Genomic DNA, 24,187 nt, shown 5'->3' with positions numbered 1-24,187 from the left:
ATTACTCCAGGCGCCGGCCGGTCCATACGTTACCGTACGGGCCCAGCACGCCGTCTGGGCTGGATCCAAGGCCGTTGGCCTTGGGGAGCCCCCTCAGCGGCCCGTCTCTGCCCACAGCCAGCCTCTCTCCCGTGACGCTGACCCTTCCGATGGAGCAAACTGCCAAGACCATGGGGAAGACGGACCGGCCCCTTCAGCGCTGCGCCTCTGCGGCCAGCACCAAGACCTCCGGCGCGGGTAGGTCTGGCGCTGCCCCCCACTCCTCCCCGGCATATCTCGCCAATGGCCGGCGAGCAGAGGGGATGCTGGGAAAGCCATTGGGCTGTGCAGAGAGAGGAGCTGTCCCCCCTCTGCGTGGCCCGGAGATCGGCCCATGCCAGAACCCCCCCATAATCCCTCTCCTGAGTTCACCTGTCGGGGTGGCTGGCTCCTAATCCCTGGGGAATGCCAGTGGGGTTCTCTGTGCACCGGGGGGGGGGGGGCGAGGGAGATTGGAAGCTCTGGAGGGCCGGGAGATGACTTTTCCCCTGTGTGTCTCTACAGAGGGGTCCCCCGCCGGAGAAGGGGTGTCCAGCCCTGGCGGCAAAGACCCGCCTCCTTCGCCCATGATTGACAGGAAGAAGCATCGCCGGAAGAAGCTGACGACCCCCTCGAAAACCGAGGGGTCGACGGGGCAGGCAGAAGGTGAGGGAGGCTGTCGCCGCGGTGACCAAGGGAGCCCTGCCAGGGAGTCCTAACGAGCTGCCCCTTGCCAGCCTCGTTAGCTGTGCCCCCGACTCAGGGGATGAGGGACAGAGCATCTTGGGAAAAGCCTTGGAGAAAATCAGGGAGGGAGAAAGGGGGATCCAAGCCCGCTAGCTGGGGGTGTCTACACTGCCAGGGGAGCCCTGGGTTAGCGGAGCTCAGGGCGGGAGCGTCTACACGCAGACCCGAGTGGAGCCAGCCACATCCCAGGCATCTGGGCCCTTCCCAGCATGGCCGATCTAGGCCTTGGTCCGGGTGCGGGACGGGAGAAGTTTCCTGGCCGGAGGACGAAGAGAGTCGGCCCGTGGGCATGTGGGATGCTTCCTGGGGACTCCCAGAACACGAGCCCAGTGGGGCTGCGTCTACACTGCAAAGTGAGAGGGCTTGAACCCCCGGGTCCTGGCTTGACTTGGTCTCAGCCCGTCCATCCAGCCTGGATCCCAGCCGGGGTTAACGCCATTTGTGTGTGGACAGGAGCGGGTTCAGACCGGACGCTCACACTGCAATGTAGACGTGCCCCTGGCGACCGGTGCCAGTGGGTTGGGTCTGCCCTGGAAACTGACCCAGAGCAGCGGCGCATGGCTCCTGCCATCCCAACCCAGGGAAACGATCCCAGCCCAGAGTGGCTCAGCCCAGCTCCTCTCGGCCCTGTCCAGGCAATCCCGGGCCGTTCTGACAGCCAGACCCCCAGTGCCTGGCACCTCCGCTGGCCCCGGATGCTAGAAGGCGTTTCATTCCTGCTCTGTGAATGGCTTCCCGGCACACGGCCCCCCCAGCTCTCCCCACGCCCCCCCAATCCCTTCTGGGGAGGTGGCATCCGTCGCTCACAGCTTCCCTCCCCCCCCCGCCAGCGCTTTGCCCCGCCCCCCCACTCCCCAGGTGGGATTCCCCCTTCTTCTGGCTTTTTCTCTTGACTGTCTCCCTTTATTCTCTCCCGCTTCCCGCTGCTCCCCGCCCCTCCCGGACCATCCGCAGCCAAGCGCAAAATGTGGAAATTAAAAACCTTTGGTAGTTTAAGAAATATTTATAAAACAGGTAACGCGCAGCGGCCGGCGCGCGGGGCTGGCGTCACTCATGCATGCAGATTTGCTTCCATCCCGGTGTCCCCCCCGCCCCCCCAGCGGCCCGGCCATACCTAGGGCCAGGGCGGGCAGTCGGGTGGGCGTTCAGGCTTTGTTGAGCTCCGGGCCATGCCCCGAGGCGCTGGCTGGCCCACGGAGCGCCAGGGTGATTTGGGCTGGTTCCGAGGTGCCGGAGCAAAGGCTGAAGACAGGGGCGCTGCTCTGACCAGCCGCCGTGGGCTCCGTGGAGGTGGGGCTGCACACCCCGGGAACGCCGCTCCTGAGCGCCGGGTCCCGCCAGCTAGTTGCTTGCCCGCATGCCGCCAGCGCTTCTCCGGATAGCAGGCAGCGCTTCCCCCGCCTGACCACGCAGAGTCACTCCGTGGGGGGCCCAGCTGGTGACGTTCTCCCGTCCCCGTCCCCACTCCGGGGCTGGGGGCGCCTCCTTTCCCTTCCGCAGAGGAGGAGAACTTCGAGTTCATCATCGTGTCGAGCACGGGCCAGACGTGGCACTTCGAGGCCAGCAGCTTCGAGGAGAGGGACTCCTGGGTCCAGGCTATCGAGAGCCAGATCCTGGCCAGCTTGCAGTGCTGCGAGAGCAGCAAAAACAAGGTGTGCCACCCCCCAGAGCCAGCTGCCTCCTGTCACGCTGCCCGGCACGGAGAACCGCCTTGGGTGTTTACCCAGCGTCCTCTCTGCCATCCAGCTGCTGAGCCGCCAGGACAGCGGGGTAACCCCCTAGAAACCCCTGTCTTGCCCCACCACCAGTCCCTTGAAAGAGGGAAATGCAGCCACCTCTGGGGAACAGCAGCCAAAGTATACAGCTCCTGATGTAACCGTGCGGTGGGGATAGACCTGGGCCAAACCCCTTTCTCTGGGGTCTTTCATGTCCCTGCAGAGAACCCTCACCTGGGGCGATTTGCCCCGAGCAGAGGGGGAGCCCAAGGCGGGCCACACTGATGTCCCGCAAGGCCTGGGCACCACTTTAATCTCCCATTGGCCCCCTGCCCAGGGCTGGAATTCAGCCCCCGTGTCCCGCCCGAGGTCTGCGTGCGCCCCAAAGGGCAGAGGTGACTCTGCCAGGATTCGAACCAGGGGCATTTCCGCTCCGATGCCCCCCCGTGCCCACTGCCGCGCTGTACCCCCGGCATCGGGCAGGGATCAGAGACGAGCACGGCTGCGATCGGCCCCTCGGGGCGCGGGTCCAGGTCCCGGGGCTGGCTCTGGGATCTCCTGGGGCACTGGTGCCAACTGCCTGCCCCCCCCCCACCCCTCTTTTTGCTCCCCACAGGCCCGGATGGACAGCCAGAGCGAGGCCGTAGCCATCCAGGCCATCCGCAATGCCAGAGGCAATTCCCTGTGCGTGGACTGCGGGGCACCGAGTACGTATCACAGCTGGGGGGGGGGCGGGCGGCATCCAGGCGGGCTGGCTCCCAGCCGACCTGGGGGCTGATGGGGAATTCTCCTCCCCCCTCTTCCCCAGACCCCACCTGGGCCAGCCTGAACCTGGGGGCGCTGATCTGCATCGAGTGCTCGGGCATTCACCGTAACCTGGGCACCCACCTGTCCCGGGTGCGCTCGCTGGACCTGGACGACTGGCCCCTGGAGCTCACCCTGGTGCTGACGTCCATCGGCAACGAGACGGCCAACGGCATCTGGGAGAAGAACACGCAGGGACGCCGGAAGCCGACCTGCGAGTCGTCCCGGTGAGCAGACGCGCGCACCCCGCCTCGGGTACCGGCCCTGGGCCCCGGCCAGAGGGGAGCCGTTCCACACTGCAGCCACTGGGGAAAGAGGCAGAGAACGGACAGTGGCGCCTCCCGGTGGGGTTCACGCCTTGGCAGATGCTTCCTGGGGGTGACTGAAATAATGGGCTCCTCTCGCCTAGTAGCACCCTGTGGGCATTGCCAGTCTGCTGAGGGTGGAGGCTGCAGGCTCCCTGGGGGTAGCCGGTTCCGGGCACTGCAGGCCCCTGGGGATACCTGGTTCCGGGCACTGCCAGGCCCCTGGGGGTAGCCGGTTCCAGGCACTGCAGGCCCCTGAAGGTAGCCGGTTTTGGGCTCTGCCAGGACCCTGGGGGGTAGCCGGTTCCGGGCACTGCAGGCCCCTGGGGCTAGCTGGCTCCGGGATTTGCGTCCCTGCTTGTTCTGTCTGCGTCACCGGCTCTCACCGCCCCCGGGTGCGCGTCTCGCTGCAGGGAGGAGCGGGAGTCGTGGATCCGGGCGAAGTACGAGCAGCGGCTGTTCCTGGCGCCGCTCCCGAACCCCGAGATCCCGCTGGGGCAGCAGCTGTTCCGGGCCGTGCAGGAGAAGGACTTGGGCACGGTGCTGATGCTGCTGGCTCACAGCACCAAGCAGCTGATCAACACCTGCGTTGGGGACAAGGACCGGCGCACGGCGCTGCACGTGGCCTGCGACCTGGCCCACGTGGTCATCACCCAGCTGCTGGTCTGGGTATGTCCGGCTGCCTGCGGGCTGCATGGGACACCACATGTCAGGGGGGGCTGTGGGGCAGGGCAAAGGAGGCAGCCACGAGCAAGTTTCTATCAGGCTCTGCCCCCGGCCTGCACTGATGTCATAATCCTGGGCATGGTGACATCACTGCCTGTGGCTCTGGAAATGCCCGTGACATCACTGGTTCTGCGGGTCCCCCTCACAGAGCGGAGCCCTAAACCCGGTGGCCAATCACAGCCAGAGCTGGGTAGGTGGGAACCTCCTGACCCTGCCCTGGGCATGATGAACCCAGATCGCCCAGTCCAGAGACCCCCCTCCCCCCCCAAATCAGGGGCACATCCTGGTGACCCGGGCTGCCTGCTCCCCCTGGATTTCACCTGCCAGAGGGGGGATCCCCCAGCAGTGCCTGGCTCTGGGACCCTCTGGTGCCCGGTTCTCGGGCAGGCTGGCTCTGGGGCTCCTGCGTAGGCTGGCTCTGGCCCGCTCATCCCCGCCTTTCTCCTCCGCAGTACGGCATCGACGTGAAGGCCCGCGACGCGCTGGGCCACACGGCGCTGTTCTACGCCCGGCGAGCCGGCAGCCAGGAGTGCGTGGACATCCTCCTGCAGCACGGCTGCCCCAACGAAGGTTACAGCACCATCGCCACGCCCGGCCTGCGCAGGAAAAGCAGCACCGCCAGCATGGGCCGGTGCGACACTCGGACCGCCCTGGTATAGCCAGCCAGCTCCGCCGGACTGCCCCGTGCCGGGCCCAGGGCTCAGCCCAGAGCGGGGAGAGACTGCCAACGCCTCGGCCCTCTGCAGAGCCCCCCACTTCTCCACCCCCACTGGGCGCAAGGCCTGCCTCCTGCCATCCAGACTGGGTGCAACGGACTCCGAGGCCAGGATCGATGCAGAGCTTGAGGGGGACGCGGGAGTGGCCAGGGGACAACGTGAGTGGCAGGCCCGTCCTGTGCAGGCTGCCCGCCGGGGGCCGAGGGGGTGTTCGGCTCAGCGGGCCCAGCGTTTCAGGGCACAGCTGGAGAGGCAGGTGTCAAGGTTAGGCTGCCCACCCCCCCCCCCCCGGTGCCGGCTGGGCGGGGCGCCGGGCGTCCCCCTCCTCCGGGATGGCCAGTGTCGGACAATTTGTATTTTGATGCTATTTATTACTCAGCCCCTGCAGGTGGGGCCTGTTCTGTCCCTGCCTCCCCGGCAATCCTGGGCCCCTGCTACCCGTGCAGGGAGAGACCCCGCCCCACACCCCAGGGGGCGGGGCAGGGGCTGGGAACACGCAGGGCGAGGAGAGGCAGCTGGGTGTGATGATCAGAACACAGGCCTGGGAGCCAGGACTCCAGGAGGGCTGTTTCTGGCTCTAGGAGGGGAGTGGGGTCTAGTGGTCAGAGCACAGGGCTGGGAGCCAGGACTCCTGGGTTCTGTTCCCAGCTCTGTCACGGACAGGGCCGGGGTGGGGCGGGATTGTTCATTTCTGTCCGTAACGAGCTTTGCCGGTGAAACGTGCTCAGTGTTGTTCCAAGGTGTTTGGGTTCCCAGCTTCCCCGAGCCGGCTCAGCCTCTAGGTCCCCACCCATCCCAGGAGGGACAGGGGAGGGGGCTGATGTAACCGGGGGTGCTGGGCCAAGTGAGGCCTGCAGCTGTGGCTAAGATGGTGACACCCCTCCCCCCACCCGCCCAGTCCATCTGATCCAGCTGCCCTAGCTTGAAACCTCCAATTCCTGCACCCCAAATGCCCCCCTCTATTAGTGCCCCCCCATTCCATAAAGGGAGGAACCCCACTGTGTGGGGGAGGGGAAGCATCTTGCCCTGTTCCCTTTCCCTCTGTCTCCACCATGGAAACCGGGGGCAGAGGGCTGGGGGGGGGGGACGACCGGGGGGGGGGGGGGGGGGGAACAGCTGTGCCCCCCTCCCACTCTGTGCAGCTCCCAGCCGGGTGCACGGGCCCTGCGCAGACACCAGGGGGCGACAGCCTCCTTGTTAGGCGAACGGCCGTGGGTCTAGGGCGAGCGGCCAGCCCATGGGGCTGTGGGCCCGGACTCCTGGGTTCCCCTGCTGCCGTCTCGGGGAAGGAGATGGGGGGGGGGGGGGGGCTGAAGTGCGGGGCGGGGAGCCAGGACTCCTGGGTTGTGTCATGGCTCTGAGAGGGGCGTGAAGTTTGATGATTAGAGGCGGGGAGGGTGGAAGCCAGGACTCCTGGGTTCTATCCCCAGCCAGAGACTCCAACCCCTCCCCCCCCCAAAACTCTGCTCAGCATCTCCCCCAGGCCAGCCTGCGCCAGGCTCCCGTTTAATGCTCCACAGCCGGCCAGCGGCTCTGGGCTCCCCCACGGCCGCCCCTCCCAGCCGGCGCCTCGCTGGGAAAAGCCACAGCCCCCCCCCGCAGTCAAATCACAGCGGCACGGCCCAGGGCAGGGTGAGGGGGGGGCTGCCTGGCTTGTGGGCGCAGAGCAAGGCCCGGCTTTTAACCTTCCCCTTTTGTACAAAGCCCCGGACCAGCCTTTCCCAGCCCCCTCTTGGGAACCTGCTTTAATTTATTGCTTCTCTGAGCATTAGGATAGAGCCAGAAATCCCCCCCCCCCCCCCCCTGCCCCCCCGCTGTCTCTTCGCAGGGGCCTGGTTGGGCACTACCCCGGCACAATGTTTACAGGGCCCGCGGCGCCCGCGGCCCTTCTTCGGTGTTTTGTGGCCCCAGCGGAGGCCTCTGAAAGTGGCTGTTGTGAGTGACGTGGTCTCAGGCTTTATTTCGATACGTGATCAGGGTAGTACAACCCGCCCCCCCCAACCAGCCAGCCCCGCCGCCACCCGGGGCCGCCGGCCGGCAAGTTGCCAGTCGAAATCCACGCCCGCCGTCCCTTGCTTTAATTCCAGGGCAGGGGCCAAGGGGTTTTGAGCCTCGGGGGGGCAAGGCGCCAGGCCGAGCGGCTGGGCCCGGCCACGCGTTAGTGGGCAGAGAGATCCAGGTCTTGCCCCCGGGGGGGGTGCCAGACAGCTCCCGGCGTGCCCGGCTGAACAGCGGCGGGGAGCGGACGTGGGCAGCGAAGGGGGTCTGGGAGCCTGGCGGAGGAACCAGCCTCCTGCAGGGCCCAGAGCGGCATGCTGGCCCCGGGGGGGGGGGGGGGGGTGGATCGTGGCCAGGGAGGGGTGGCGTGTGTGCGTGTTGCGGGGAATGGGGTGGGTGGGTGGGCATGTGTCCAGGCGCCACCGCCACTGGTGGCCGTGTACAGCGTTTTAATCTCTTGGATTGTAACTGTAAGTACGTAACAATGTCAGATTTAGAGCTGTAACGCGTGGCTGCTTATTCCTGCCCGGCGGGTCCTTTGCTGCAGAGCAAGCACGGGCTGGGGTGGTGGGCAGGTGCTGGAGGGGGAAGGGGTATCCGGCTGAGGAGCCTGGGGAGGGCAACGAAGCCAGGGGAGGGAAGAAAAAAATCGGGGGGGTCTGAGGCCACCAAAAGGAGGGGACAGGGCTCATTTGTTCTCTCCCCGGGGTTTGCAACCAAGCCCTGAGTCTCCTCCGGCCCCACACACTAACACCCCCTAAGGAGGACCACAGGGATACACGCTGCCTGTCTTGGGGATACACACGGGATTTGGCCGCCAGGTGGCTCGATCCCCCGTCTCCGAGAAGCCGTGGGAGCCCAGTGCCCACGCCCGAGCCCAGTGGTGCCCTGCAGGCCGAGTGATCCTTGCTGTGGGATTATCCCCCCCGGAGGGAAAAAAAAAAATCCCTCATTTCGACAGAAAACCCCCAGAGGTCGCCAAAGAAAAGGGTGGTTTATAAGACACACAGAAGAGATCAGACCCCCCCCTCCAATTGGGGGCTGCCCCAAATCCTGTGGGGCGTTGTGCCCCAAGAACACCCTCCCCTGCCAAATGCCCCCCCGCCCTCACCTTGCTTGCATTTATAAGGCACCTGTCACCATGGTATTCAGGCACCCTGCACCTCAAGCTGGTGATAAAGCACCATCCTCCCAACCCCAGCCCTCGGGGTCCCCCAGCCGTCACGCCTGCGTGCGGGTCGAGTCCATTAGAGCCGGCCGGAAGCGGGGCCAGTATCCGTAGGGGTGCAGGCGTCGGCTCAGGTATTCCAACAGGTACATCTCCGTCGGGCTGACGTAGTGGAAGGAGATGGATAAATCCGAGCAGCTGTGGGGACCCTGCGGGGAAGAGAAGGAACTGAGGCCGGGCTGGTGGGGCCGGGGGCTGCCTCCCACCCCAGGCTGAACAGGGGCTTGGTTCATGTGGCAGCCTTTGACCCAACACAGCTCACCCCACCCCACCCCACGAGGGCAGCACTTGAAGACATCCTGCCCCACGTGGCTGCTGGTCCCGAAGGCCGCCCGCCACCTCCATGCCCGGGGAGCAGGGCCGAGCATGCCTGGAGCCCCGCTGTGATGCTCAGACGTCGGCCCAAGGAGTCCAGAGCCGTGAGGGGGGCGGGGGGAGAAGCCGACCATACAGCACAGCACATGGGGATAGGGGAGGGCTCTTTAGGGTGGCAGGTATTACAGGGCAAACCCAACCTCCCCATCACTTGGAAACCCAGCGGCAGCCAGCACAGAAACACGTCCCCTACCCCCCCACGCCCCGCGCCAGTGACTGAGGGGACGTGAGTCACGCTCCTGGCTCATATGCCCTAGTCAGGGCCGGGTGCTGCAGGAGGAATTCACGTTACACCCACCCTGCCGCTGTGACCCGTTGGTGGGCGGAGCTTATTTTGTGGGCGGGACTCGGTGGGCGGAGCCAAGAGCAAGCGCCAGGAATCCGAGTGCTGTGGAGGGCTGGTCTGAAGCGCTACGAGACCCACTTAACCGGGCCACCCACCGCCCGGCTGCCCACCCAGCCACTCACCACCAGGACGGGGTAGAAGGAGTAGCTGGGATAAAAGCGATCAGTCCGGAGATTCTCCAGCAAGTGCTTCCTGGGGGGGAAGGGGTGGAAGGTCTCCCGCCCGGCGGCGTCCCGGGAGTCCCCCGCCCGCACCCCCATCTTCTCCATGCACTGGCCTAGCGCCAGGTCCTCCACCGAGCTGGTGTGGCTGCAGGCCTGGGTCCGGAAGCCCTCCACGAAGCGTCTCAGGGCCTCCTTGCTGAGGACGTAGCCGGCCCCGCCGCTCATGTAGCCCTGCTTGACGAAGGGCCGGAAGCGTTTGCCGAAGTAGACGGGCGCCTCGGGCGTGTGGTTAGCCAGCAGCCAGCGCAGGTTGTCCAGCACCACGAAGGTGTCATCGTCCGCCTTGAGGAACCAGTCGGCCTGCTCCAGGTGGTGCTGGTGGACGTACTGGAAGGCCCGGATGGTTTTCCAGTACAGCTGGTCCCGGCCTTCCTTGACGCCCAGCCCCACGGTGGGGAAGCCGGCGTCCTGCACCGAGCTCATGAAGAGCGCCACGTTGCAGTGGCGCGTCCACGTGGCCTGGACGTGGCGGGCCTTGCTCTGCAGGTTGTCGGGGCCGGTCATCACCCAGCACAGGATCCGCACCTTGTTGTACAACTCAGCCGCTGTTGCGTTGTCCACCGCTGGGCACAGACGGGACATTCCTTATTTCCCAGCTCACACACCTGCCCGTTTCCACCCCCCCCCCCCCTTCCCCGCCAACGCCTGTGCACCGGCCCTTCGCCCTCCTTCGGCCAGGCCAGGGGTGTGACAACCCCGGTAAAAGAGCCTGGCTCCTTTGCTTTGGAGAGGCCTGGCTCAGTCCCAGGCGGCCGTCCCAGGAGCTGGCGCTCGGCGCTCATTGCACTGCGTCGCCCGGCAGGAGAGCCGTCGCCCAATTCCTGAGTGCAGAGGTTGCTGAGATGCCTCGCCTTGTCCCGGTGCCGTAGCGCCATAATAACGCTGCCTAGCGCTGACGGAGCCCTCCCCAGCCACTGATCTCAAAGCACTGCGTAGCAGGCGTCACCGTCTTTAGCCCCAATTTGCAGCTGGAGAGCCTGAGGCCCAGTGACGAGCAGGCACTTGCCCCAGTTCACCCAACAGGCCAGTGGCAGAGCGCCGGCTAGAACCATGTCTCCTGATGGCTAGGCCAGTGCTCTGCCCACTAGGCCGCACTGCCTCTGTACATTCACCTGGCCCCAGGACCAGTGAGATCTGCACTGCCAACCCTTGGAGGGGGATTGCCCTAACCCAAGTCTGGGCCGGGCGGGGAGGGGAGCTATGGCATTAGAAGGGCTGTGTCCCTTGCTCACCTCTGAGGGGACGATAGTAGCTGGGTCTTGGCACGGGCACGCGCTGGCACATCCTGACGGCATAGACGCAGGTAAAGCCGATGGCAAACCCCACGGCCATGCCGAGGCAAAACCACAGCCTTTTCTTCCAGAGGCCGAGCCTCATGGCAACGTGTCATGTCAGATCTGGATGAGGTGACCCAGCCTATTCAGCCAGCCCATAATGCAGGAGTCACGGCTTCTTCTCTGGCCGATGCTGGCAGCGAGCCAGAGGCAAACGCAGAGCCGGCGCCCACCCCACACAGCTTTCTAGACAGCCAAGGGAATACTTAGTGCAGCCGACATGTGATTGGACGGTGGAACTCCCTGCCACAGGATTCAAAGCGGGCTTGGCCATTGCAATGGGTAACAAGCAGGGCCAGCGTTAGGCTAGTTAACGCTGACAAATTCTGGGAGGGACATGAAAGCGCTTGCTGCGGGGTTTAAACCAATCTCTAATAGGATTAGCCACCAGCATGTACCAGGATTTGGGGTGCGGGATGGTTTAGTCTGCATCTGCTGAGTATCGGGGTGGGGGGGAGCACCTGTCAGCCCTGGGGGTTAATGGACTTTGGTTCCGATCCCGTCTGGCCATGGCTTTGTTCTTATGGGCTGCCACCAGCCGGGGCAGGAGTTCATGGAGACACCAGCTGCTGGGGGCCAGCAGGGAATTGGGGGACAACAAAGCCCAGGTAACTTTGGCACTGGGCAGAAATTTTTGCCCGTTCGTCACAGCCGGGCTCTGATACGCCCTGTCTGGTGTCCAGGACGGCTGCAGGGACCCCCGGGCTTCCAGGGTCCGTGGTGGTGCCTGATTTTAGGAGAAGATCATCAGATTTTGCCCCAGATTCAGGCTACCGTGGCTGCATGGTGACCTCGGCACCCAGGGTGTCCAGGCTCCCTGCTGCCGCGCTGGACCGCCAAGAACTTCGCTTCAAGCCAGGACAGTCAGAACCTGTGGGTTCATTGCCGGGGATTCCTGGGCTGGGTTGCCAAGGGCCGCGGCTCCCGGACAGTCCCGGCATGGGGGTTACTCCAGCGCTTCCGAACTCCTGGGCCAGCTGCCCCCCGGGCCTGCCCAAGTCCTGAGCCCGGGCAGCGAGCCGGCCTAGTGTCTGGAACTGCTGGGACAGTCGGCCAGGCAGGGCTGCCCCAGAAGCAGCGCACCCTGAGTGCCCTGGCGTTTTGTCCATTTCTCGGGGTCGGGTGGGGCGCATCACGGGGTGATCTGGGGCACATGCTGGGTCAAGATGCCTCCTCGAGGCTGCTCCTGTGCTCAGCTCCGTGCCCCTCCCTGGGCCCATCTGTGCTCTGAGCACCCAGCCCCCCCCCAGCTCCTTTTTGTCTCCTTAGCCCCGGCCACCTTTTGTCATGGGCCTGGGCTACGCAACCAAGTTTAACTGGTTAACATGACACCCCCGGCGGCTCTGCGCCTGGTTAGCCAGCGCCACCACCTTGTTCTCCTCGCTCAGCTCTTGGATGACCTGGGGGGGGGGGGGGGGGCGTCCCTTCCCAGGTGGCCAGCTGATTCCCCCCCCTGCCCGGGGATGAGAACCATCACCTGGTCCCGGTGCCACAGGAGCGGTTCTGCTTCCCTTGGGCCCCGGCTAAGTTTTCCCTGGCCAAGCCCGTGAGCTGAGCTGAGCAAACGTTTCCCGAACAGAGAAGCTGTACTCCACCCCCGATTCCCCCTCTAGGGGCCAGCACACGAAAACCCCACAACGCCCTGACCGCAGGCTGGGGCTCGGAGTCACGGGGCTGTACGGGCGTCTGCAAGGAGCGGTTAATCAGGGACCACCGCCGGCCAGGCACGGCCCACAGGGAGCGACTCGGATCCGCAGGATGGGCAGGATTTCAGGTCGAACTAGCGGGGAGTTTGCTGGATAAAAGAACCCGCAAGGCAGGCTCCTAGACGCCCACCGGCCCCAGCGTTAAACCCGCGCCCTCCACCGGGCTGTAGCCCTGCAGGTGGAGGGGGGGGGGCTGCCTGGGGCTCGCTAATCTCACTCTCCTCCCCCTTCTCCTGGGACCCGCCGTCCCCTCCCCAGCCCCAGAGCCAGGTCAGGGAATATTGGGGGCTCCTGGGACACGGCTTAGCTCTGTGACCCCCTGGGGAGGGGTTTGGATACCTTCGTTAACCCCTGACGCTGCCGTATCAGGCGCCACCAAGCCGGTGGGACGGGAGCTGAGCGTGTCTGTCCCGGTCCCCTGCCAGCTTCAGCCCCTGCACCGGCCGCTGGGCGCTGCGCCCTGCTCATTCACTCACCTTCGGCCTGCCGCCCATCAGCCCAAGCGCTGGGCTCCCAGCGCCGCGCCCATTCCTGCAGAAGGCTAGGCCGGCGTGTCCCCGGCCAGCAACCGCTCCCGGCTCCCAGGAACCAGCTCTCACCTGAGGCTGCCGCTCGCTCTCTGCGGGGGAGAAGCAAACAGACCTTGTCTGGCAAAGCGCACGAGGAAGAGCCGCGCGTCTCGGCAGCTACACCCAGGTCCCGCCCCGGACTCTGTCCCATGCACTGCGCGGCACCCCACCCCCGCCCCAATCAGGGCCTGGCACACTGCACCTGCCCCAGAGGGAGCCGGCTCCCACGCGCCCCACCCCGGTGCAGACGGCCGGGGCCAGGGGCTCTTGCGACTCCGCTCCGGGGGCAAACGCGCTTCCTCGGGGCTCTGCGCTGGGTCCGGGGACGCTGCTCTCAGCTGGCTCTGCTGTGGGGCAGGGTCCCGTCGAGCGAGCCCCCCCAGGCGGCTGCCTCCTGCCCCCAGGGCACAGACAGCACATGCCGCAGGGCGGCAGGTGTCGGCGCCGGGAGCCGCTAACCCTAAGGGCGTCTGGTTCAGACTGGCAGCTCGTGTTTACAGACAGGGGAGGTGAATCCCGGCAGCCCCCTCCCCCCACCCCCTCTGGAGGGGGGGGCCAGCCCCACCAGCCCCATTCTGCACCAGGCCGTTGGCCCGTCTGGCCCGATCTCCCACCGTGACCCACTCCAGTAAAGAGGGTGAGCCCTGGCCACCCGGATTTGAACCCAGGGCCCGACTGCTGATCCGGGGGGGGGTCTTGAGAGGTGACCTGCAGCGCTTGGGCTGGGGGGGAGGAGGCAGCAGGGAGGGGGCTGGGGACATGGCAGCAGATCCTTTGCTGCCTTGCCAGCTGGTAAAAACACACTGACCTGTTTCCTTATCTCCCTTCCCTGCCCTACGTCAGCCTGAGCGGCGTGGGAACTAGCGGGCGAGGCAGTGACAGGGCTGGGCAGACAAAGGGGTTGGGTGGGGCTGGCTGCTGTGGGGCAAGTGGGACTGGGAGATGGGGCGACGTGGGGGTCAGGCAGTGGGGGGGGGGGGGAAGGGAGGTGAGGGCAGGGGGGATGTAAGAGGCTCTTTACAGCGTCCGAGCAAGCTCAGGCTAGACGGGGCCTCCACACTCCCGTCCAGCCCCCCCACTCCCCCCGGTGCTGGGGCAGGGTCACGTCAACGTCGCGCCTCCCTGGCAGGCGACTGTCCGGCCTGGTCTGCCAAAGCTCCCGCGCCAGGGCGTCTCCAGCTGCCCTGGGCCGCCGGGCCCAGCGCTGTGAGCGAGTTTCTCCCTCGGCTCTGACCCCCGCGCTGCAGCTCACGCACGTTACTTCTCGCCCGGGGACGCGGGAGAGCAATCGACCCCCCGCCTCTTTGTCGCAGCCCTTAACACCCGCCAAGGCGGTTCTGCGGCCCTGGCTTTGCTCAAGGCTAAACGCCCTGTTCTCGCCTCGGGGCGCCGGGTTTTTTAACCCGTGGCTCTTTTTTTTTTTTTGCTGCTTGCCTCTTTCCCGTCTGTGCAGGGCCCAGAACTGGCCGGAGGGCTCCAGCCGGGCCAGCAGCTGCCCGTGCCTGAGAGGCGCCACTGCCCTTAACCCCCCTTACAATGGGCCTTTGCCCTCCCCAGCCCAGCCTGTCCAAAGACACGCTCTGCCCTAGGACAACGTTAGGACCTGGCCACGCTCCGGGCCTTGATCGTCTCCCGGCGCCCCTCTGGGAGTCACCCGTGGTGCCCGCGGCCCAGGGCCGGGCGCTGCAGGCCAGGAACTGGGGCTCACGTTTTCTAGACGCTCTCTGACTGGTCCCGAGGATGGTCGTGGTTGGGCCACGGCCACCCAGGCAGGGGTGGGGGGGGGGATGAACGGAGCAAAGTGCCACCAGCTCCCCCAGCTGTGTGGCTCTGCGGCATCTGTCCTTATCCAGCCATTCCCGCACTGAAGACGCCCCACCACCACCGGTTGGCAACGCAGATCTCACTCCTCAGTGTCCTTTGCCTTCCACCCCTGCTGAGCAGCCGTGCAGCTGCTGCCCTCCTCCCCAGAGCCAGCTGCATTTGGGCCAGGCCATCACCCCCCCCATTGCAAAGCGCAGGGTGGTAAGGACTCGTCCCTGGGAGGGAAGGGGTTAATGTCTCCACCCCCTCCGGGGCTGGGGCTGCTCTGTTCAGGCTGGGGACGACCCAGCACCAGGCCTCCTGCTCAGCCAAGAAGTGGCTGCCCAGGCCCAGCTGTGCAGAGTAAACAACTCAGCTGGGGAAGGGTGGAAGGGGGGGGGGGGGGGGAGCCACAGCAAGCACCCAGAGCCACAGCCTGGCTTCTGGCACCAGCCACAAACTGGGCACAGGAAACCTGTCCCGCATGGTGCTCCTCCATGCCAGCAGCCGAGTCCCCCTGCCCTGTACGAAGCCCCAGCCCCGCCCCCAGCAAGAGTGCAGGCTGCCCCACCCACCTGCTCCGACTCTGCCACTCCAGGGATTCACCCCCCAGCTGGTGAGTGCAGGCGCCCCTGGGCTCAGCCGTGGGCAGGGCTGCAGAGACAGAGCCCGGACAGACACAGCCCCAGGACCCTGGGCAGGGGACACTAAAAGCCAGGACATTGCACCTTTTTTTTTTTTTTTTTAAGCAGTGTTTATTGACACTAAAGCCCAAGGAACCCCTTGCTTCCTGCCATCTGGACAATGAGCCCCCCCCCCCCCTTCCCCAGTGCAGGAGCCGGCAGAGGGGGGGAGCTGCCACGGGCATTTCACAAAACAAAGAGAAGCCACAAGTGAAGTTGTGAAGTGATGTGATCCTGTTCATCCCACAGTGGTACGATCCGTGGCCCTCTCACCCCACAGTGGTACGATCCTGCTTGCCATGCAATGGTAGGATTGGTGGCAGGGCTTCAGCTCAGCCTGCAGTGGTTTCACCCATGACCCCCCTCTCCATGCAGTGGACTGATCCGTGGAATGCTCACCCGCAGTGGTACGCTCCGTGGCAGGGCTCCAGCTCTGTCTGTGGTGGTACTGCCCGGGCGCGCCCCTCACCAGGCAGTGGACTGATCCGTGGCAGGGCTCCAGCCAAGCCTGCAGAGGTGTCGCCCGTGGCCTGCAGCGGCATTGCCCGTGGCCTCCTCACCATGTCGTGGCATTGCCCGTGGGTCTTTCTCCACCCACAAGTTGCCGTGGGCGGGTCGGGCACTGCGTCGCTCTGCCTCGGAGGACTCGAGCCAAGGGCAGCGCGTCTGCCTCTCCCATGCCCACCCGCTGCTTTGTCCCTGTTCCCAAGGGCCTCTCCCCCCGGAGCCCCCCAGCTCCCCCATCCCACCCTGCCCCCCACCTAATGTGCCCCTCATCACAGCATCATGGCTCCTCCCCCTCCCCCCACAACAGAGAAACTTGCCCGCCTCCTCTCCCCCAGGTGCCCTCCTCTGACCTCACACCCTCCGGGCTCCCCTTCGCCCCACACCCCCAGCAAGGGGGGCAGTTAGTGCCCACGGGGATGGCTCCCACAAGAAGCTAGACCAAGACCCCCCCCATCCTCTAATACAGGGGCGGCCATACGGCTCGCCCAGGGTGCCAGCCCCGGAGCAGAGCAGCGCCCGCTTCTCAGCGCCGAGCCAGAGAACCTCTGGAGACCTGAGCCCGGGCCGGGCGCCTCCGTGCATCCCCCCTACAGCCTCTTCGTGCCCTGCATCAGCAGCGTGGCATTGGCCCTCTCCTCGGCCGCCCCCGGCCGCCCCCGGCGCCGCAGCAGGCGGACGGCATTCTCCGGCAGGGGCGGCCGGTAGCGGTGGTGGTAGCCATAGGCCCGCAGGTGGTAGGTCAGGAACTCCAGGGTGTACATCAGCTCCGGGTTCACGTAGTGGAAGGAGACGGCCAGGTCGGAGCAGCACTGGGGACCCTGCAGAGCGCCGGAGCACAAGGGTTAGCGGGAGAGGCCCCGAGCCTCGGACTCCGGCAGCTCAGAGAGGAGGAGAATTCAGGGCCGGGGCGTTCTGTCCCCGGGGGGGAAAGCTCAGCTCTCACAGCCAAGGGGGGGGCCCCGCCGGGTGCTCTCCTGGCTCCGCAGGAAGGGAGTTCACCATCTGCCATGTTCAGTGGGGTGCATAGGGGGCCCGGCTGGGCCCAGACACTGAGGGCTCAGGAAACCCCCAGCCGCTCAGCGGAAGCAAAACACCAATTATTCTAATCCCCCATCCCCTGGCCCCGCTGCTCCCCCGATGCCACCGTGGGACCCGCGCCATCGGCAGCAAACGGGCAGCGTGCTGCCCTTCCCCCCCCCTCCTCGCCCCCATCACATTCCATCTCCCCTGGGGACAGCTGGGGCCAGGATCCGGCCCCCCTCCAGGCGACCGCGCTGGCCGGCTAATGCTCTTCACTCCGCCTGCTTCTCCTCTGGTTTCCATGAGCTGGGGGCCCACGTGGGGCCCACGTGCTGCCAGGGTGCGGCAGGGGCCTGCGGGTGGGCAGCTGGCACGTGGGACCGGGGAGAAGCCGGAGGCAGCTAGGAGAGGCCACGTACCTCCACGATGGGATAGTAGCAATAGTTCCAGTACCAGAAGCTCTTGGAAAACTTCCCGGTGAGGTGGGACTCGGGGGGGAAGGGGTGGAAAGTCTCCCGCCCGGCGGCGTCCCGGGAGTCCCCCGCCCGCACCCCCATCTTCTCCATGCACTGGCCCAACGCCAGGTCCTCCACCGAGCTGGTGTGGCTGCAGGCCTGGGTCCGGAAGCCCTCCACGAAGCGTCTCAGGGCCTCCTTGCTGAGGACGTAGCCGGCCCCGCCGCTCATGTAGCCCTGCTTGGCGAAGGGCCGGAAGCGTTTGCCGAAGTAGACGGGCGCCTCGGGCGTGTGGTTAGCCAGCAGCCAGCGCAGGTTGTCCAGCACCACGAAGGTGTCGTCGTCCGCCTTGAGGAACCAGTCGGCCTGCTCCAGGTGGTGCTGGTGGACGTACTGGAAGGCCCGGATGGTTTTCCAGTACAGCTGGTCCCGGCCTTCCTTGACGCCCAGCCCCACGGTGGGGAAGTCGGCGTCCTGCACCGAGCTCATGAAGAGCGCCACGTTGCAGTGGCGCGTCCACGTGGCCTGGACGTGGCGGGCCTTGCTCTGCAGGTTGTCGGGGCCGGTCATCACCCAGCACAGGATCCGCACCTTGTTGTACAACTCAGCCGCCACGCCATTGTCCTCCCCTGGGGGCGGGGCGGGGGGAGCGTTAGGGGCTGGCCAGGGCAGACACCCGCACTGACCATGGGATGCAGCCAGCCCTGGGTAGCAGCGGGGGCCGGGGCCCGCCCGCCTGGTGTACACGCTGAGCTGGGCCCGGACAATGGGCTGCACGGTGGGCGGGTGCCAGGGCCTCTCTCCTCGACTGAAGCTGCCATAAACAGGCCAGCGGGACACTCCCCATCTCCTGGGTGGGGACAATTCCTGGCTGGGTGCTGGGGCACCCGCCGATCCCGTAGGGAGTGAGCCAGGCTCCAGCGCCCGGGGGGGAAGGGGGGAGGGCGGGGATGCCGCGTCAGGTGTCCTCTGCCCTGGTGCCAGGATCTCCTCCGTCTCCACCAAACCCACTCCCCAACGGGGCGGGGGGGGGGGAGGCTTAAAGGCTGCAGGGGGGCTGGTGATTTCCTGGGCAGCTCCTAACACCAGCCCCAGCTCCAGGAGCTGCTGCCCAGCGGGGCATGTGCCCAATCCCCCTAGCACAGCGGCCGGTGCAAAGGTTGCTGGAAAGCCCTGGCACCTGTGTCCGCCCCCCCCTTCCCACCTCACAGCCCTGGTCCCGGCTCAGCTGCCTCACTCCCGCCCCCAGCCCCTGCCTCAGCCACTGCACGAGCAACTCCCCCCACACCCAGCCCCTGCACCTCCACCCTGCCCCACAGCCCCTGCACGGCCCTCCACCCCACAGCCCGCCCCTCCCCTTGGCATCACCTACCTGAGAGGCGCGGGTGGCCAGCACTGAAGACCGCCGGGTGCTGGATGACCCAGACGGGGTCGAGGGCAGCGAGGGGCGTCTGGCTCTCGGGGCCCGGGGGCTGCGGCCAGAGCAGGCAGTTGAGCAGGTAGAAGGCGCTGATGAAGCCGGCCACGATGCCCACGTGAAAAGCCAGCCAGGGGCCCTTGAAGCCCACCAGTGCCATGCTGCCCGGCTGGCCGCTGCCCAAGGCGGGCTTCACATAGCCTAGGGGGAGGGAGCGAGTCAAGGAGCTGGGGGGGGGGGCTCATTCCCACCCCCCCTCGCTTGCGGCTTAATCATTAATCAGCTCTCAAAGTCCTGCTACCCGCAGCCGGGAGAGGAGCAGAGTCCAAAGCGAAAGGGACGGAGACGGAGCTGGGAAAGGCCCCGTCTCCCGTGCCCACACCCTGCCAGGGTCCCCAGGGCAGGATCTGCCCACATGGCCCCACCTGGGCAGGATTTCCAGCCCCGCACCTGGCACGGGATGTTCTGCAGGGCAGGTTTATTCCCCCTGCATCCCCCTCCAGGGCAATATCCCCCCGCCCTTCCCTTCCATGATTAATCAGATCCCAGAGGCTGCTGCGAATTAATCACCAGGTCCCGGGGGGCCGAGAGAACAAACAGCCCAAGCGGGGCGGGGGGGGGGGAGTTGGGGACGGACTTTGGGGCAGAAGCAGCCACCGACCTCACTGGAGCGTCCTGGGAAACCACGAGCGAGAGAAATGTTAGCGGGGGTGGTGAGACACAAGCGCTGATGGGGGGGCCCAGGACAGTGAGAGGGGAGGGTTTGATCTCTGATGTCCTGACAGCCCCACCCTGGCCCCCCACCCCGGAGCTCAGCCCCAAGGGAGATCAGGGGCTAACCCAGCCCCAGGGATTGCCTGGGCACAGACGGGGGGGTCCCGGGGCCACCCCCACATCGCACCGCAGGGAGCACTCAGTGGATTGGCGAACGTGCCAGGAGGGCGATGGGGGCTCATCCCCGGGGCCTGCCCTGCCTGGGGGGTGCAGCCGCAGGGGGGGCATCGTTCTTCAGAGGGGGGTGCTAGCGATTCCGGGGGGGACCCAGCCAACAGGCCAGCCTGGAGACTGCTAGCGGAGGCATGAGGTTGGCAGAGGCAACTCCACCCCCACACCACGGCCGTGTCTCCCCCCAGTCCCCGCCTCCGCATCTCCCCCCACTGGGTGGGTCCTGCCCTTCTGCTCCAGGGACCCCAGCCTCCTCCAGTGCTCCTCCAAGGGGGGGGGGGAAAGCAGAGGCAGACGAGCAGAGCGTGCCAGTCGGGTCTAAACTAGGTCAGTCCATGCCATGGGGGTTGCTAGGACACTGAGGGAGTCCGTGGGGCGTGTGGGAACCAGGCTGCCCTCCCCCAGCTCCAGCCTCGCCCCATGATGGACCTTGTTTATCCCCCCTCCTCCAGCCCCTTCGTCATCCCTCCCCACAACCACCTATGGGGAACCGGCCCCCCCCCCCGTCCCTCACCAGGACAGCCTAGCCCCTACGCAGCTCCCCAGAGACTCCGACCCCACTCAGCACCCCAACCTTTCCCCACCCCCCAGAGGGCTGCTGGGAAGGCCTGGTTACCACAGCAAACCAGAGCTGGCTGATAGAGCACCAGAGATGGGGAGGGGTTTCCATAGTAACGGGGGGGGGGGGCACAGCTCTCTGCCCAGCCAGACCCAGCTAGAGGGAGAGGATGGCTGGCCGGAGGGACAGACCCACCCAGCGCCCTCCATACGCCCCCCTGGGTCCCCTCCCCACCCAGCGCCTGTCATTCCTATCCAGGCCTCCACATCCCCTGTGTCCTCCGTGCCCCCTTTTGCCATCCCCATGCAGCGCCCTCATTGCCCCCCCCCCCAGTGCAGCTAGCATCCTCGTCCCTAAAGCCCCCTCCGCCTAGCACCTTCCACATGCCGTAGGAACCCATCCCAGCATCCAAGGGGACCCCCCCCAGCCAGCACCCAGCACATCTCCTGCCCCCCCCCCCCCCCCGAACAGCCTCTGAGTCCAGGGAACCAGGCAGCCACCGAGCCCCACACTGCACCCGCCGTCTCCCCACTCCAGGGCCACCCCCTCACAGCTAGCACCCACGCGGAGCTGCGCCGCCCGCGCCTTCCGCTCACAGCTAGCCTTTCGACAGGCGCCCGGACGGCTCAGAGCCAGGGGAGGGGGAGAGGGAGCCCAAGGGGGACCGGAGCCCAGGAAGAAGCTGGTGTCATCCACCGTTTGCGGTCCCCTGGGGCTGGGCTAGCAGAATCCACAGGGCCGTCTGGGCCACAACTGCTGCCGGTGCAGGGGGGGGGCAGGGGAGCCCGATCGGCTCCCAAGCCCCGGCCCAGCTGCCGGCTCTGCAGCCCAGCGTCCTGGAGGAACAGCCCTGCCCATTCAGGGCAGCGCCCCCCGGGGGCACTCAGGGCATGCCTCCGGGCTAGCGGGGTAGGGGTTCAGGGGCTCCAGAATGGGACCCCTCGATGGGGGCCACTTTCCTGTTCGAGTGCAGTGTGGGGGCCAGGGGACCCGGAGTGACATGGGGCTGGGCGCCAGGGTACGACCCTCCAGAGGGAGATCCTACCATCCAAGCTTATGGGGCAGCCCCAGGGCAGGGGAGAGAGCGGGGTGGGCAGAGACACCCCTCCCGCCCCACTGGAGCCAGGCTCAGCGCTGAGTCACCTGCCAAAGAGGCTCACAAAGGGGTGGGGGGTCCTAGCCCCCCCCCCCCCGGCAGGGGACACTGGGGGGACAGAGAAACCCTGGCGGAGGGGACAGCAGGAGATGGAGGAGGATCGGGGGGCAGAGTGGGGGTGGGCAGTGCCAGGGAGGGGAAGGAGCATCCGGGAGCAGAGGGAAGGCGGGGGGGGCCCAGGGCAAGCGGGGTGGTGGAAGGATGGGGGGACACTAGGGGGACCCCGGAGCAGGTGGGAGGGAAAGGGGCACCCCAAGGGAGGGGGTGGCAGGGGGATGGGGGGACCGCGGAGGAGACGGACGAGCGGGGGGGGGTTAGCGGCTGGATGTGGGGAGACATGGGGGGGGGGGGGAGGCCGATCTCATGGGGTCGAGGGACCCGCTGCACCGTTACCTTCCCAGGGCCGCGGGAGGAGAGCGGGGATCGGCCGGACCCGGCCCGGGACCCCCGGCCCAGGCGTCCCGCAGCTGCCGCCTCCCAGCGGAGCCTCCCGCACCGGATCAGGCCCGGTCCCAGCGCTACATTGTATCCAGCTCGGGTACAAGGCCACGCCCCTCCCTGCGCCCATTGGCCGCCGGGCGGCCAGCCCCCACCCGAGCCTGCTCCTGATTGGCGCAAGAAGTGAAGGCGCTGGGGCAGGCTCCGTTCCTCTATGGGGCGGAGGGGGGGGCAGCAGCCCCCCTCCCGCGCAAATTGGGGACAGGAACGAGAAAGGGGGAAGGGGAGTCATAAGGGGGGAGGACCCAGTCCCAGCCCCTCCCCCCTCAGCAAATAGGGGAGGGGGCTGGGTAGGAGGCGGGCTGGGGGGTCCCCTGCGCCCCGACACTGGCTGGGCCCAGCCTCGAAGGGGAGGGTTGGTGGAGGTGGCTGGGAAGGGGGGACAGTTTAATCCCCCCACACGCACACCTCCTCCCAGCTCATTTCTCACCCAGAGCTGCAGCCACGTGCCCCCAGCCACCAGCCCCCCAACACCCATCCTCTGTGTCCCCCTGCCTGGGCATACGGCGCTGGGCCTTGGTATGTGTTCTCATGCCCTACAGCCAGGTGTGTATCACACCCATCCCGGCCCCTGTCCCTGTGCCCCATAGCCGGGTCTGTGTCACACCCCATCCTGCCCCGTAGCCAGACGTGTCCCGTCTCCTCCTTCCGCCCAGCCCAGGTCCGTGTGTCCCACTTGTACCTTAGCCAGGTGTGTGCGCCACCCCACGTCCTGCCCTCGCTCTGACACCTGCCGTCTCCCAGCTGCTCATCCGGCTCCGGCTGGGCTGGTGGTTTTACTGGTTTGGCAGGTATGGAGCCCAGCCCTCCTGGAGGGAGATGGGTGCAGGGGGTTTATTTTGGATGAACCTTTCTACCACTGATGACACCCACACACACACTCACACACACCCCGGCCAACAGGCTGGGACATGCGCCCCCAGCCTCGGCTCACGCAGGCCCCTGGCTCTCTCTCCTAGTCACTTTTCAGGCAGCCTTGGGGAGAGACGGATCCCAGGGGTAGGAGCCTCCCTCGCCCATCCCAGTCTCCAGAGCCAGCACTAAACCCTCCCTCCAGCCTGAGACCTGGTGGCTAACTGGGCTGGACCGGCAGCGTTATTGTAAGGACAGTCGGGATCAGAGCTGCGTTGTGGGAGGGACCTGCCTCTGGGCAGGAGTTTAACTGTGTTGCGCCAGGACCTGTTCTCCAGGGGGTAAATATTTGTTCTTTCCCAGCATGAGTAGGAACAAAGAGCAGGATCTAAAGATGCACCTTAATTTTATCCAGCACGGCAGACAGCAGCTGCTCCTGGGGCTGGCAGAGAGATGCCCTGGGACCTGTTAGCTGCCCAGGAGGAAGGCCCATTTCCATTGCTTTGAACCACAGACACACACCTGCATGCAGCACCATGGGATAGCACAAAGCACACCCCACCCCTCCCCGGGAAGGAGCTTCCTGAACTGGGCAGATGGGACAGACAGGGGCACTAGGACACGAGCCTGGAGGACGGCGGGGTTGTAAGGTGCTTCATGTCCAAGCTCCTAAGAAACTCCCACCTCTGCCCCCTGTGGCTTTAGCCAGCTAGTGCCCATGGGTGGCACAGAACTGCCCCCATTAAAATCAGGGCCCGCTGGTGCTGGGTGCCGTATGCAGACCAAGAGACAGCCCCGGTCCCAAAGAGCTCTCCATGTAAATAAATAAGACAGAGGAGAGGGGAAACTGAGGCACAGAGCAAGGACGTGACTTGCCCGAGGTCACCCACCAGATCAGCGGCAGAGCTGAGAATAAAACCCAACTCTCTTAGCACACTTAGCACACTCGGGGGGTTTTAACGCTGTCTCTGGGGTGCTCGTCCCTTCAGAAAAGCGGCTTGCGTAGGAAGAGCTGGGAGCCGGCACAGGGCAGCCGTCACTGACGGGAGAGCAAGCAGGGGCCCGTGGGCAGCCTGGGTTTGCCGGGAATAACCCAGCGGATGCGGAGAACTGTTCGGTCTGGATCTCCTCCACGCAGAAGGGAGCCAGCTGCGTCTCCACCCCAGAGAAGTGACAGCCAGGGAGGGGGGAGGCTGTGGGTGGGGGCCCTTACGGGCACACAGAGGGGAAACCCGGCTGCACTTGCCCTGAACTGTGACGCTCTCCCAGCACGGCTGGCCTAGCCCCAAACAAGACCCATGGAGGATTCTCGCTCACTAATCCTTTGGGGGGGGCGGGGGGGGGCAGAGATTGGGTGGGGGGCCCAGGATGACAGGACCTGACCTGAGGTCCTGTCCCTGCCCCCCATGCTGCTGGGATTTGCAGCAAACCAGCTGGCAGGTGCGGGGTGGAAGGGGCACAGCAGAGGTGTTGCTAAATAA

The 24,187-nt window shown here is 66.2% G+C and overlaps 3 protein-coding genes across 6 annotated transcripts in view; 1 reads left to right on the top strand and 2 right to left on the bottom strand.

Moving 5' to 3' along the window:
• The window catches only part of AGAP2 (ArfGAP with GTPase domain, ankyrin repeat and PH domain 2), a 35,869-nt gene extending 28,471 nt beyond the window's left edge, over window positions 1–7,398 (top strand). For 2 of the 4 annotated variants that reach the window (XM_067529507.1, XM_067529506.1), the window contains exons 12-19: window positions 118–237; window positions 544–684; window positions 1,720–1,779; window positions 2,266–2,417; window positions 3,097–3,187; window positions 3,289–3,511; window positions 4,003–4,258; window positions 4,768–7,398. In XM_067529507.1, the coding sequence (XP_067385608.1) occupies window positions 118–237; window positions 544–684; window positions 1,720–1,779; window positions 2,266–2,417; window positions 3,097–3,187; window positions 3,289–3,511; window positions 4,003–4,258; window positions 4,768–4,974 (1,250 nt within the window). In that variant the 3' untranslated portion in view covers window positions 4,975–7,398. The remainder of the gene's footprint in view (window positions 1–117; window positions 238–543; window positions 685–1,719; window positions 1,780–2,265; window positions 2,418–3,096; window positions 3,188–3,288; window positions 3,512–4,002; window positions 4,259–4,767) is intronic. The other 2 variants (XM_067529508.1, XM_067529509.1) reach the window with 2 other exon arrangements.
• Window positions 7,399–8,150: 752 nt separating this feature from the next.
• On the bottom strand, window positions 8,151–16,033 carry LOC137140849 (glycoprotein-N-acetylgalactosamine 3-beta-galactosyltransferase 1-B-like). The gene is made up of 5 exons (XM_067529512.1): window positions 15,190–16,033; window positions 12,719–12,861; window positions 10,435–10,722; window positions 9,101–9,765; window positions 8,151–8,406 (listed from the first exon to the last, which is right to left on the bottom strand). The coding sequence occupies exons 3-5, from the start codon at window positions 10,577–10,579 to the stop codon at window positions 8,251–8,253; spliced, it is 966 nt and encodes a 321-aa protein (XP_067385613.1). The 5' UTR covers window positions 10,580–10,722; window positions 12,719–12,861; window positions 15,190–16,033; the 3' UTR covers window positions 8,151–8,250.
• Window positions 16,034–16,116: 83 nt separating this feature from the next.
• LOC137140856 (glycoprotein-N-acetylgalactosamine 3-beta-galactosyltransferase 1-B-like) lies at window positions 16,117–21,879 on the bottom strand. The gene is made up of 4 exons (XM_067529520.1): window positions 21,750–21,879; window positions 18,652–18,897; window positions 17,244–17,908; window positions 16,117–16,622 (listed from the first exon to the last, which is right to left on the bottom strand). The coding sequence occupies exons 2-4, from the start codon at window positions 18,854–18,856 to the stop codon at window positions 16,392–16,394; spliced, it is 1,101 nt and encodes a 366-aa protein (XP_067385621.1). The 5' UTR covers window positions 18,857–18,897; window positions 21,750–21,879; the 3' UTR covers window positions 16,117–16,391.
• Window positions 21,880–24,187: the final 2,308 nt, after the last annotated feature.

This window comes from Emydura macquarii, unplaced genomic scaffold (genome assembly GCF_026122565.2).
Source record: "Emydura macquarii macquarii isolate MOO-44397 ecotype Brisbane River unplaced genomic scaffold, CSIRO-AGI_Emac_v2 contig_2994, whole genome shotgun sequence".
Lineage (NCBI taxonomy): Eukaryota > Metazoa > Chordata > Testudines > Chelidae > Emydura > Emydura macquarii.
This window is presented reverse-complemented; position numbering and strand designations above follow the sequence as displayed.